The sequence below is a fragment of the Sus scrofa genome, chromosome 6 (assembly GCF_000003025.6).
Source record: "Sus scrofa isolate TJ Tabasco breed Duroc chromosome 6, Sscrofa11.1, whole genome shotgun sequence".
Classification (NCBI taxonomy): Eukaryota; Metazoa; Chordata; class Mammalia; order Artiodactyla; family Suidae; genus Sus; species Sus scrofa.
Window position 1 is genome coordinate 166421594 of NC_010448.4, and position 12173 is coordinate 166433766.

At 42.0% G+C, this 12173-nt stretch overlaps 1 protein-coding gene across 3 annotated transcripts in view; it reads left to right on the forward strand.

The window, feature by feature from the left end:
• Positions 1–12173, forward strand: part of EIF2B3 (eukaryotic translation initiation factor 2B subunit gamma) — a 133664-nt gene that overhangs the window by 67676 nt on the left and 53815 nt on the right. For all 3 annotated transcript variants that reach the window (XR_002345225.1, XM_021096758.1, XM_021096757.1), the window contains exon 5: positions 768–879. Coding sequence is in view for 2 of the 3 variants with exons in the window: in XM_021096758.1 (XP_020952417.1) it covers positions 768–879 (112 nt within the window). In the remaining variant the exon portion in view is untranslated. The remainder of the gene's footprint in view (positions 1–767; positions 880–12173) is intronic.

Below are 12173 nucleotides of genomic sequence, written 5' to 3' on the forward strand. Positions count from 1 at the left end.
ATGCTTTGACCCAGATTCCCCAAATGTTAACATTCGCTCTGGCATTCTCCTTCTTTCCCTTTAATAATATATATTCATCATAAAACAGATGCGTATACATTATAGTATATATGTAATTATTACTTTTCTGAACTATTTGAGAATAAGTTGCAGATATGATTCCCTTTAATACATCAGTATGTATCTTTTCCCCACAAACCCCTACCCAAAAAGGATAGTCTTTTAAAATAGGAAATTACTTTGGTACAATACTTTAATTTACAGAACTTATTCAGACTTCACCAGTTAGCCTAATAATATCCTTTAGATCAAATACAAAAAAAAGTTTGATTTCCTATGTCTTAAACATTGTGGTGAGTGTGGGAGTTCCCTTTGTGGCTCAGTGGTTAACGAACCTGACTAAGATCCATGAGGATGCGGGTTCCATCCCCGGCCTCGCTCAGCAGGTTAAGGATCCGGCGTTGCCATGAGCTGTGGTGTAGGTCCCAGATGTGGCTCAGATCCGGCATTGCTGTGGCTGTGGTGTAGGCCGGCAGCTACAGCTCTGATTGGACCCCTAGCCTGGGAACCTCCATATGCTGTGGGTGCGGCCCTAAAATAGCAATAAGTAAAAATTAAAAAATAAACATTGTGGTGAGTATGTATTACATAACACCCACTCCTGCGTTTGGTTCCAGGAGCAAGGTAAGCAGGTGCCCTCTCCCCTGCCTTAGTCAGACAGGCAGGGCAAATGCTGTGTTTGACTTTCCCGTTTTTGTGTGATTCAGTGGAGCAGCGTGACTTCGTTGGAGTGGACAGCACGGGAAAGAGGCTGCTCTTCATGGCTAATGAAGCAGACTTGGATGAGGAGCTGGTCATTAAGGGAGCCATCCTGCAGAAGTAAGCCCTGGGGTTTTTCTTTCTGGCCCTTCTCCTTGTCTTAAAACAAAATAAAACCGCCCAGTGGATGGGAAAGAGGGGATGAAAACCAGATGAGACTGTGTGAAATTGACAAAAGTATGTGAATGTTTTCCCATGAGATGGGTGGAAGCTTTCCTTCGCCACACAAGCTTCGCTTTTCCCTATGTCTTTTCTTGCCAAGGTAGAGTCCGGTCCAGCAGAGCAGCAGGGCAGAGCGGCTGTGGGGAGAACAGGGAACGGAACTGCCTGTCTGAGTGTTGCAGAGTTTCCTTTGTTTTTCTTTTTAATTATGGTAAACATACAACATAAAATCTACCACCTAACTGTCTTTAGGGTATGGCTCAGTCGTGTTAAGGATATTCACATTGTTCAAATCTCCAGAGGTGTTTCATCTTTCAAAGCCAAAACTCTGTATTCATTGAACAACTGTTCTTTATCTCCTCTCCCAGCCCCTGGTGACCACCATTTGACTTTCTTTTTCTCTGAATTTGACTACTTTAAGTTCCATTTATAGGTGAACCATACACTGTTTGCCTTTTTGTCACTGGCTTATTTCACTTAGTATAGTGTCCTCATGGTTTATCTACATTGTAGCATCTGTCAGAACTTCCTTTTTAAGGCTGTGTAATATTCCATTTTATATATACACCACATTATCTGTTCAGCTCTCTATGGACATTTAGGACTTCCCTGGTGGTTCAGTGGATTAAGGATCCAGCATTGATACTGCTGTGGCTTGGGTCACTCCCATGGTGCAGATTCAGTGCCTGGCCCGGGTACTTCTACATGCCATGGGCACAGCCCCCCTCCCCCGAAAAAAAAAAATGGACACTCGAGCTGCTTCCACCTCTTGGCTATTGTGAATAATGCTGCATGGTTATGCATGGTTTGAGATCCTACATTGAGTTGTTCAGGTTGTTTATCCAGAGGTGGAATTGCTGGATTATTTGGTAGTTCCTATTTTTTATTTTTTGAGCAACTTCCATGCTGTTTTCCGTTTTACGATCCCACCAACCATGCGCAAGGGTTCTGATTTCTCATCAACATCTTCACAAACACTTGTTATGTTCTGTTTTTGTCGATAGTAGCCATTCTGATGGCTGCACACCCGTCACATTTTCTCCAGTCAGCATTTCAGTGACTGCTCGCTCAGCTTGGACTTCCGAAGCTGCTGTACTCAGAGCCTGATGCCATTATATAGGAGTGCTTAATGAATATTTGGAGGCTGGGTGAAATGAATGTGAAAGGAGTAAATTGGGAAAGAAAAATGGTGTAGTGATTTTTGAGGTTTTTTTGTTGTTGTTTGCTATCCAGCACAACAGAGGTAGGGGACATTTCAGAGTATATGTGTAAATGAAAATGAAGTTGCCCTCTAGCTTCGTTGGCCCAGTTACCCCTACGATTAAGAGTCTTGTATTAGAGCCTTGGTTGTCTCATCTGCAAGAATGGGTTCAGGAGTTCCCGTCGTGGCGCAGTGGTTAACGAATCCGACTAGGAACCATCAGGTTGCGGGTTCGGTCCCTGCCCTTGCTCAGTGGGTTAACGATCCGGCGTTGCCGTGAGCTGTGGTGTAGGTCGCAGACGCGGCTCGGATCTGGCGTTGGTGTGGCTCTGGTGTAGGCTGGCGCTACAGCTCCAATGAGACCCCTAGCCTGGGAACCTCCATATACCGCAGGAGTGGCCCTAAAAAGTCAAAAAATAATAATAATAATAAGAGTTCAGTGATAAGATAAAACAACAAAATGAGATAAGGAGTTCCCTTATGGTACAGTAGGTTAAGGATCTGGTATTGTCCCTGCAGCAGCTCAGGTCACTGCTGTGACATGGGTACAATACCTAGCCCAGGAACTTCCATATGCTGTGGGTGCAGGAAAAAAAAAAAAAAAATGGAGAGTGATAAAAGAAAATATTATAGAACTAAGAAAATAAATTGAGGATCAAATAACTTAATTATAGAGTTAATTAATTAACTTAAAAAGAGCAAAGAACAGGAGTTCCCATTGTGGCAAAGCGGTATCCATGAGGATGCGGGTTTGATTCCTGGCCTAGATCAGTGGGTTAAGGATCTAGCGTTGCTGTGAGCTATGATTTAAGTCACAGATGCAGCTCAGATCCTGTGTTGCTGTGGCTGTGGCATAGGCTGGCAGCTACAGCTCATATTCAACCCCTAGCCTGGCAACTTCCATAAGCCACAGATACGGCCATAAAAAGCAAAAAAAAAAAAAAAAAGAAGAAGAAGAACAGAAGTGACACCACTGAAAATCAAATTGTATACATAGAGGAAAAGTTTAAGCTATTCAGTAATTTAGATAAAAATGAAAATTATTGAAATTAGAATCTAATATAAATAAAAGACAAAGATGATTCCAAGGGATAGAACAGTGAACCAGACACACTAAAATCCTTGCCCTCATTGAGAGATGAGAGAATGTTGCATTTATGAACCAAAAAGCAGGATGCTGTATTTAAAAAGGAGTATTTAGGGAACATGTAGTGCTCATATTAAAATGAAAAATTGGGGAATTCCCATCGTGGCGCAGTGGTTAACGAATCCGACTAGGAACCATGAGGTTGTGGGTTCGGTCCCTGCCCTTGCTCAGTGGGTTAGTGATCTGGCGTTGCCGTGAGCTGTGGTGTAGGTCACAGATGCGGCTCGGATCCCGCGTTGCTGTGGCTCTGGTGTAGGCCAGTGGCTACAGCTCCGATTCGACCCCTAGCCTGGGAACCTCCATATGCCTCGGGAGCGGCCCAAAAAATGACAAAGAGACCAAAAAAAAAAAAAGAAAAAGAAAAAAGAAAGTGAAAAGAAAACCCACAGATTTGGAGAAAACACTTAAAAACACATACATCTGGTAAGGGTCTAGTCCCCAGAATACATAATGAACACTTATGACTCAACAATGAAAAGAAAAATAAACCAATTTAAAAAAATAAAATAAATAAAATGAAAATTTTAATTTAAAAGTTGCGAAATTTTTTCTGAAGTATTTTTCACAAAGCAAACTAAAGCAACAAATTGATGGAAACTAGAGAAATGGTAAGATTAAAGGAGCAGCTCAAGAGGTCCAGTATTTGAATATCAGGAGTTCCAGAAAGTGAATGGGAAAGAAATCATCAATAAAATTAAAAAAAAAAATTCAGAATGAAAAAAAGCTGGATTCTAGACTGAAAGGAAACAGTGTCCAGCAGAATACATGAAAGGAAACATACCAAGTTGTCATTGTGGAATGTTATAACTGGTGACAGAAAGCAAATCCTACAGCTTCCAGAGATGAGGGCGTATATCCTATATAAAGAAATTAAAATGGCTTTCAGTCTCTTAACAGTGACACTGGACCATGAAACAATGGAAGTGTGCTTTCAAAGTTCTTAAATAAGAATTTTAAGAATAGACATAAGAATTTTCTAGATAGGAAAATATTTGTCCAGATGTAAGAATTTTCAGAATTCAAACTAAAGTGTGAGAATAGAACAAGATCCTTTCAGGTATTTGCTTTTGAGATATCTGTTTCAGAAAGCTTCAAGAGAATATGTAACACCAAAACCTTGGAATAAATGAAGAAAGAGAAAGACACAGAATATAGGAAAAAGAATCCCTCAGGTAATAATGAAGGGAGATTCCAGAATAACACCTGTGTACCTGGGATAGATGGCAACCAGACAAGACTGAAATAGGTCAGAAAGCGTTGCGAAAACTTTCTTCAGGTGTTCATATTTCTCCTAATGAAAACGATAGAATGTGTGTCAACATTTTGAGAGAAGCTTTGAGTGCTTGGTAAGTTCGGGGTTGAATTATTGATAAGTATCTAGGAGACTAAGAAATGAGAAGACAGGTAATTGCCAGGCAAACAAAAGCATATGCAGGAAAAACAATCATTAATGGGAGTTCCCAGTGGGGCACAGTGGGTTAAGAATCCAGCATTGCTGCAGCTGCAGTGTTAGGTCATAGCTGTGACTCGGATTCAGTCCCCGTCCTGGGAATTTCCATATGCCGCAGGTGAGGCCATTAAAAAAAAAAAAAAATCATTAGTTACGGAATGGCTCGGGTGTAACTAATGTTATATATGCATAATAATGTAACTACTAGCCAAAATCATGATACAGTAACTTTGGAATAATGGAAGGGAAGGTTAGTGTGGTGGAGGCACAAAAGAAGAAAAGAGAGAGAAACTTCCTGTCTCATAGTTAAGGACTAATACCTAAAGCTGAAGTCATAATAACATAAATATTGATTACTGAGCTGACTAAAATAATGAAACAATTATATTAGAAGGTAGAAGATAACAAGAAATACAGCTATGGGAGTTCCCATCGTGGCTCAGCGGAAACAAATCTGACTAGTAACTATGCAGGGTTCGATCCCTAGCCTCGCTCAGTGGGTTAAGGATCAGGCATTGCCCTGAGCTGTGGTATAGGTTGCAGATGCGGCTCAGATCTGGCGTTGCTGTGGCTGTGGTGGAGGCCAGCAGCTACAGCTTCAATTTCACCCCTAGCTTGGGAACTTCCATATGCCGTGGGTGCAGCTCTAAAAAAGACAGACAGAAAGAAAAGACAGAAAGAAAGAAAGTAATACAGGTATATGTGATGAGGACAGGGCTGATGAACGAAAGCTAAACTCTCATCTTCCATAGGGGAAATCAGTAGATAATGTCTGAATTTGAAAACCAAGATGTATCAGTATTAGAATATTAGAGATAGGAATAGAAATACTAAGTGGATCCACTAAAAGAATTGAAAGGAAGACTTCTGGGGAACAGACAAGGGGAAAGAGGAACAGAAGACTGAAATTTTTCATTGTAAACCTTAAACTGTTTACCTCTTTATGTGCATATGTAACTTAAATTTTAATTTTTCTAATAAAAACAAGATATAATCAAATTTCCTCAGTCAAGTAAAAATCTGCAAATTTTGAGAGTAGAGTGTGTTCTAAGAAAATTTGGCCAGATGTATCCTCTAGATAAAGAAAGAATTCTTCAAGCATCCAGAGGCAAAAAGCTAAACACTTAACATGAGAGTGAAAATCAAACTTACCTACAAGTTCTTTACAACATTCTGTACTAGAGGAGCAGTATCTGTAGTGTTCAGGAAAATAAAGTTCAACTCAAGAATGTTATAAACAGGAGTTCCTGCTGCCGTGCAGTGGGTTGAGGATCTAGCATCGCCATAACTATGACATAGGTTGAAGTTGTAGCTTAGATTCGATCCCTGGCCTGGGAACTTCTGTATGCCACTCATGCTGCCATAAAAGCGGGGGAAAGAATACTGTAAACAATGAAGACATCATTCAAATATAAAAGCAGTAATAAAAGGAAAACATTCTCAAACATGAAGGGACTCAAGAGTACAGCACCTGGGGGAGTTCCCGTCGTGGCGCAGTGGTTAACGAATCCGACTAGGAACCATGAGGTTGCGGGTTCGATCCCTGCCCTTGCTCAGTGGGTTAAGGATCCAGCGTTGCCATGAGCTGTGGTGTAGGTTGCAGATGCGGCTCGGATCCTGCGCTGCTGTGGCTCTGGTGTAGGCCGGGGGCTACAGCTCTGATTCGACCCCTAGCCTGGGAATCTCCATATGCCTCGGGAGCGGCCCAAGAAATGACAAAAAGACAAAAAAAAAAAAAAAAAAAAAAAAAGTATAGCACCTGGGAGCCCTTCTTGGGGGGAGAAAACTTCTTGACAATGAAGGCAGCCAAAAATTGGATCAAAATAAGGAATTCAGTAATAGAGAAGGCGTAATAGTCATAAAACAAATGAGATATTTATTTTAAAACAGAAACAAAAAAGCAAAACATCTATGCTGAGATAGTAACAATTCTGGAAAGTAGAAATATGGATGCTTTAAAAAAAATTGTTTTAGGAGTTCCTGTTATGGTGCAGCAGAAATGAATCTGACTAGGAACCATGAGGTTGCAGGTTTGATCCCTGGCCCCGCTCAGTGGGTTAAGGATCTGGAGATGCTGTGGCTGTGGTGTAGGCCAGCAGCTGTAGCTCTGATTTGACCCCTGGCCTGGGAACCTCCATATGCTGTGGGTGCAGCCCTAAAAAGCAAAAAAAAAAAAATTGTTTTATTAAAGTATAGTTGATTTACAGTGTTCTGTCCATTTCTGCTGTACAGCAAAGTGACGCAATCGTACGTATATATATATTCCTTCTTTTTCTCATGTTATCTTCCGTCACGTTCTATCACAAGTGATTGGATATAGTTCCCTGTGCTGTAATGGATAAGGAGGACCTCATTGCTGATCCATTCTAAATGTAATAGTTTGCATCTACTAAGCCCAAACTCCCAGTCTGTCCCACTCCCTCCCCTCTCCCCCTTGGCAACCACAAGTCTATTCTCCTTGTCTGTGAGTCTGTTTCTGTTCTGCAAATAGGTTCATTTGTGCCATATGAATGATATCATATGGTATTTGTCTTTCTCTTTCTGACTTAATTCACTAAGTGTAGACTCTCTAGTTTCATCCATTGTTGCTTCAAATGGCATTATGTCATACTTTTTATGGCTGAATAGTATTCCATTGTGTGTATGTACCACATCTTCTTAATCCATTCATCTGTTCATGGACTTTTAGGTTGTTTCCATGTCTTGGCTATTGTGAATAGTGCTGCAGTGAACATAGGAGTGCATGTATCCTTTTGAACTGTAGTTTTGTCTGGATACATGCCCCGGAGTGGGATTGCTGGGTCATATGGTAGTTCTGCATTTCATTTTCTGAGGTACTTCCATACTGTTTTCCATAGTGGTTGTACCAGTTTACATTCCCACCAAAAGTGTAGAAGGGTTCCCTTTTCTGCACACCCTCTCCAGCAGTTGTTCTTTGTAGTTATTAATGATGGCCATTCTGACCATTGTCAGGTGGCACCTCATTCTAGTTTTGATTTTAATTTCTCTAATAGTTAGAGATGTTGATCCTTTTGTTCCTGTGCCTGCTGACCATCCATGTATCTTCTTTGGAGAAATTGCTATTCAGGTCTTCTGCCCATTTTCAGTTGGATTGTTAGTTTTTTGGCTGTTGAGTTGTATGAGTTGTTTGATTTTCTTTTTCTTTTTTTTTTTCTTTTTTTTTTTTTTTTGTCTTTTTGTCTTTTTGCCATTTCTTGGGCCGCTCCCGCGGCATATGGGAAGTTCCCAGGCTAGGGGTCTAATTGGAGCTGTAGCCGCCAGCCTACACCAGAGCCACAGCAACGCAGGATCTGAGCCGCGTCTGCAACCTACACCACAGCTCATGGCAACGCGGAATCGTTAACCCACTGAGCAAGGGCAGGGATCGAACCCGCAACCTCATGGTTCCTAGTCGGATTCGTTAACCACTGCGCCACAACGGGAACTCCCTGATTTTCTTTTTCTTTGTACTTTTCTGTATTTTAAACTTTTCTCCAACTTAAAAAACATCAAAAACGAGAAAAACAGTTACTACCTTGGGGATTTAGAAGCCCCAGGACCTAAAGTGAAGAGGTTTCAGGGTAGTGTAATTTCTAAAGATACAGTCCAGTGAAGGCAGACATTTCTGTATCTGACTTAGCTCTTGCTTTTGGGACATGGCCTTTCCTGGTACAGCAGCCGTGGCACAGAAGTCTGCTGGGGACTATTCCAGCTGGGGAGAGTATTTGCTCTTGCAAAGACTTGGATGAGGCCGAGTCCTCAACACTTTCTGCGGGGAACACAGCTAATGGTTTTGTTGGATTGTTTATTTCTTCCTAATTTGATGGAAATACAAACCTAACTGAACTCTGAACCTTTCTATTCTGTTTAAATTTTGTGGACTTTCTAAAGATGTAGTTATACATTCTTTGATACATCTCCCCTGAAGAAAACGCCACTTGAATGTGAGCTGGCCTTAGTGACTTGCTTCTCCTCGTTCATAGACTGTAGTAGAGGTGGCAGGGTGTCACTCCCAGAATTAGGTGTAAACAGACTTCAGAGTCTGCCTTTGCTGCCTACTCTTGCTCCTTTGCTCTGTCCTGAATCACTTACTCTAGGGAAGTCAGCCTGTGTGTCATGCCACAGCCCTAGGAAAGGGAAAGCTCGCTGCCCTGTGCTGAGGACATTCAGGAGGGCTCTGGAGAAGCCCTTGGGGTGAGAAGCTGAGGACTATCAGCAACCACACGAGTGAGTTTGGAAGCAGATCTTCAGAGACCTGTCAGTAGCCGTGTCGCAAGCAGATTCTCCTCCAGCAGAGACTTGGGATGACTGCAGTCCTGGCCAACATCGTGACACAACCTCATGAGGGAACCTGAGTCAGAAGCACCAAGCTAAATAAACCACTCCCCAGTTCCAGAAACTGTGAGATAATAAATGTTATTTTAAGCCTCTGAGTTTGAGGTAATTTGCTATACAATTATAGATGGCCAATAAAATCCTGACTCTCTGGGCCTTGAATAAAGAGTTTCTTAGAAACACTGAAGTTAAAAGAGATCCGGGCGGGGGTGGGGGTTCGTATAGCGCAGTTTCTTTCCTTTCAGCCTTAGTTTGTTCCCCACACATCCTTGAAACGGGGAAAGTCAAGTGGCTGATGCGGAAGGCATCCTGCCTCAGCTGGATGCCTCTGCCGAGATCTTGGACAAACCACCAGCTCAATCCCAAACATACGAGCAATAGGCATCCTTTTGTCTTACTACACTTCAAAGGCTTTTGATGTGTAAATAATGTCAGTAAGTAATCCCAAGTTTTCTTTCTCTTGTTCCTGGAGAGAAAGGAAGACCTGGGTTAGAATAAATTCCTGAGAAAAAGAACTACCTCTTGACCCATGGTGTCCATTGCTGTGGTGCCGTATGATAGGCATAGAGATCAGCTTGCCTGGGTCTCCCTTCACGGAAGGACCCTTTACTTAGCTGTAGGGAGTGGAGTCAGCAACAGCCTTTAGCTGTCACCAGCTTCAGGATCTGTCTCATCTATAGGAGGAGCCGTTGGCTGAGGTCATGCCCTTGCCGGGGCAGCCTGTGTCCCTGACTGACTGAGGAGGAGGTAGGGAAGCCTCCGTCGTCCTGACGGGCAGCACTTGCTCCGCAGCTCTCTGCTCCATTGGCCGAGGCTCCGGAGAACTGACACCTCCGTTTCTCCTCTGCCCGCTCTTGCTTCCTTCCCTCCCTTATTCAGGTGCCGGTCCCTAATAAGTATCTCACACCCTAAATTCTGTGTCAGCATCGCTTCTGGAAAATCCGGTCCCCAAGACCGTCGTATGGTTTGCCTGATGAAGCAAGTTCCCTCACCCTTGGAGGGATCATTCTTTCCATTATAGAATTAAACTGCCTGGATGATTAAGCTGTTTTCTTTGAAAGCATACCTGTCGCTTTGGCCTCTGTATGTATAAAACCACAGTGCGTGGTATCTAATAATATCTGTGCCTCTTACAACTCCTGACTGAGCGTGTACCAGAAAATGCGTGGTTATTCAGTCAGTCTTTCCAGCCTCACACGCCTGTACGCCTGTCCTTCTCACAAGACCAGTGGTTCTCAACCCTAGGGAGCATATTTTTAAATGCTGTGCATAATGTTTTGAAGGTTCATCTATGTTGTTGCTTATGTCAGGACTTCACGCCTTTTGATTGTTGAATAATATTTCATTGTATGGATATATCACATTTGAGTTATCCATTGTGTGTGTGTGTGTGGTGTGTGTGTGTGTGTGTGTGTGTGTGTGTGTGTGGAAACACCTGCAGCATACAGAAGTTCCCAGAAGTTCCCAGGCTAGGGGTCGAATCACAGCTGTGGCTGCTGGCCTGTGCCACAGCAACTCAGGATCCAAGTCGCATCTGCGACCTACACCACAGCTCGAGGCAATGCTGGATCCTTTAACCCACTGAGCGAGGCCAGGGATCAAATCTGCGTCCCCATGGATGCTAGTTGGGTTCGTTACTGCTGAGCCATGAGGGAAACTCCCTATCAGTTGATGATTTTAAGTCATCTTTTATTCCACCAACAAATCGTTTATGATTCCGTTATGCAGAATTTTGAAGGATACCCCAAAGAGAATAAAGCATTCTTATTTCCTCAGACAACTTCTGTGCATGTTAGAGAGACACGACCGGCACTGTACTAGGAAAAAGTAGACACCCATTTCAATCCAACGTCTATTTGTTGGATTGAAATAGAAAAAACTACATATATTTCAGGCTGTTAGACTTCTTTTAAGTTTATGTGATTTTTATTTTTTATATTAAAGTTGATTTACAGTGTTCTGACAGTTTTCTACTAGACAGCCAAGTGACCCAGTCATACATTTATATACATTCTTTTTCTCACATTATCCTCTCTCATGTTCCATCACAAGTGACTAGATATAGTTCCCTGTGTTATACAGCAGGACCTCATCGCTTATCCACTCTAAATGCAGTATTTTCCATCTATTAACCCCAAACTCCCAGTCTATCCCACTCCTTCCCCTTCCCCCTTGGCAACCACGAATCTGTTCTCCAAGTCTGTGAGTTTCTTTTTTGTGGAAAGGTATATTTGTGCCATATATTGGATTCCAGATATAAGTGATACCATATGGTATTTTTCTTTCTCTGACTTCACTTAGTATGAGAGTCTCTCTTTCCATCCGTGTTGCTGCATATGGCATCATTTTGTTCTTTTTCATGGCTGAGTAGTATTCCATTTTGTATATATACCAAAATCTTCTTAATCTATTCATGTGTCGATGAGCTTTTAGGTTGTTTCCATGTCTTGGCTATTGTGAATAGTGCTACAATGAACATATGGGTGCCTGTAATTTTTCAATAAAAGTTTTGTCTGGATATATGCCCAAGAGTGGGATTGCTGCGTCATATGGTAGTTCTATATTTCATTTTCTGAGGTACCTCCATACTGTTTTCCACAGTGGTTGCACCAGTTTACATTCCCACCAACAGTGTAGGAGGGCACCCTTTCCTCCACACCCCCTCCAGTATTTGTTATTTGTTGACTTGTTAATGATGGCCATTCTGACTGGTGTGAGGCGGTACCTCATTGCAGTTTTGATTTACATTTCTGTAATAATTAGTGATCTTTTCATGTGCCTACTGGCCATCTGTATGTCTTTAGAGAAATGTCTATTCAGGTCTTTTGCCCATTTTTCAACTGGATTGTTGGGTTTTGTTGCTGTTGATTTGTATGAGTTTTTTGTATATTTTAGAGTCATCATTTGAAACTATTTTCTTCCATTCTGTAGGTTTTTTTGTGTGTGTTTTTTTAATGGTTTCCTTTTGTGCAAAAGCTTGTCAGTTTGATTAGCATCCTTTGGTTTATTTTTGCTTTTATTTCTGTTGCCTTGGGAGACTGACCTAAGAAAACATTTGT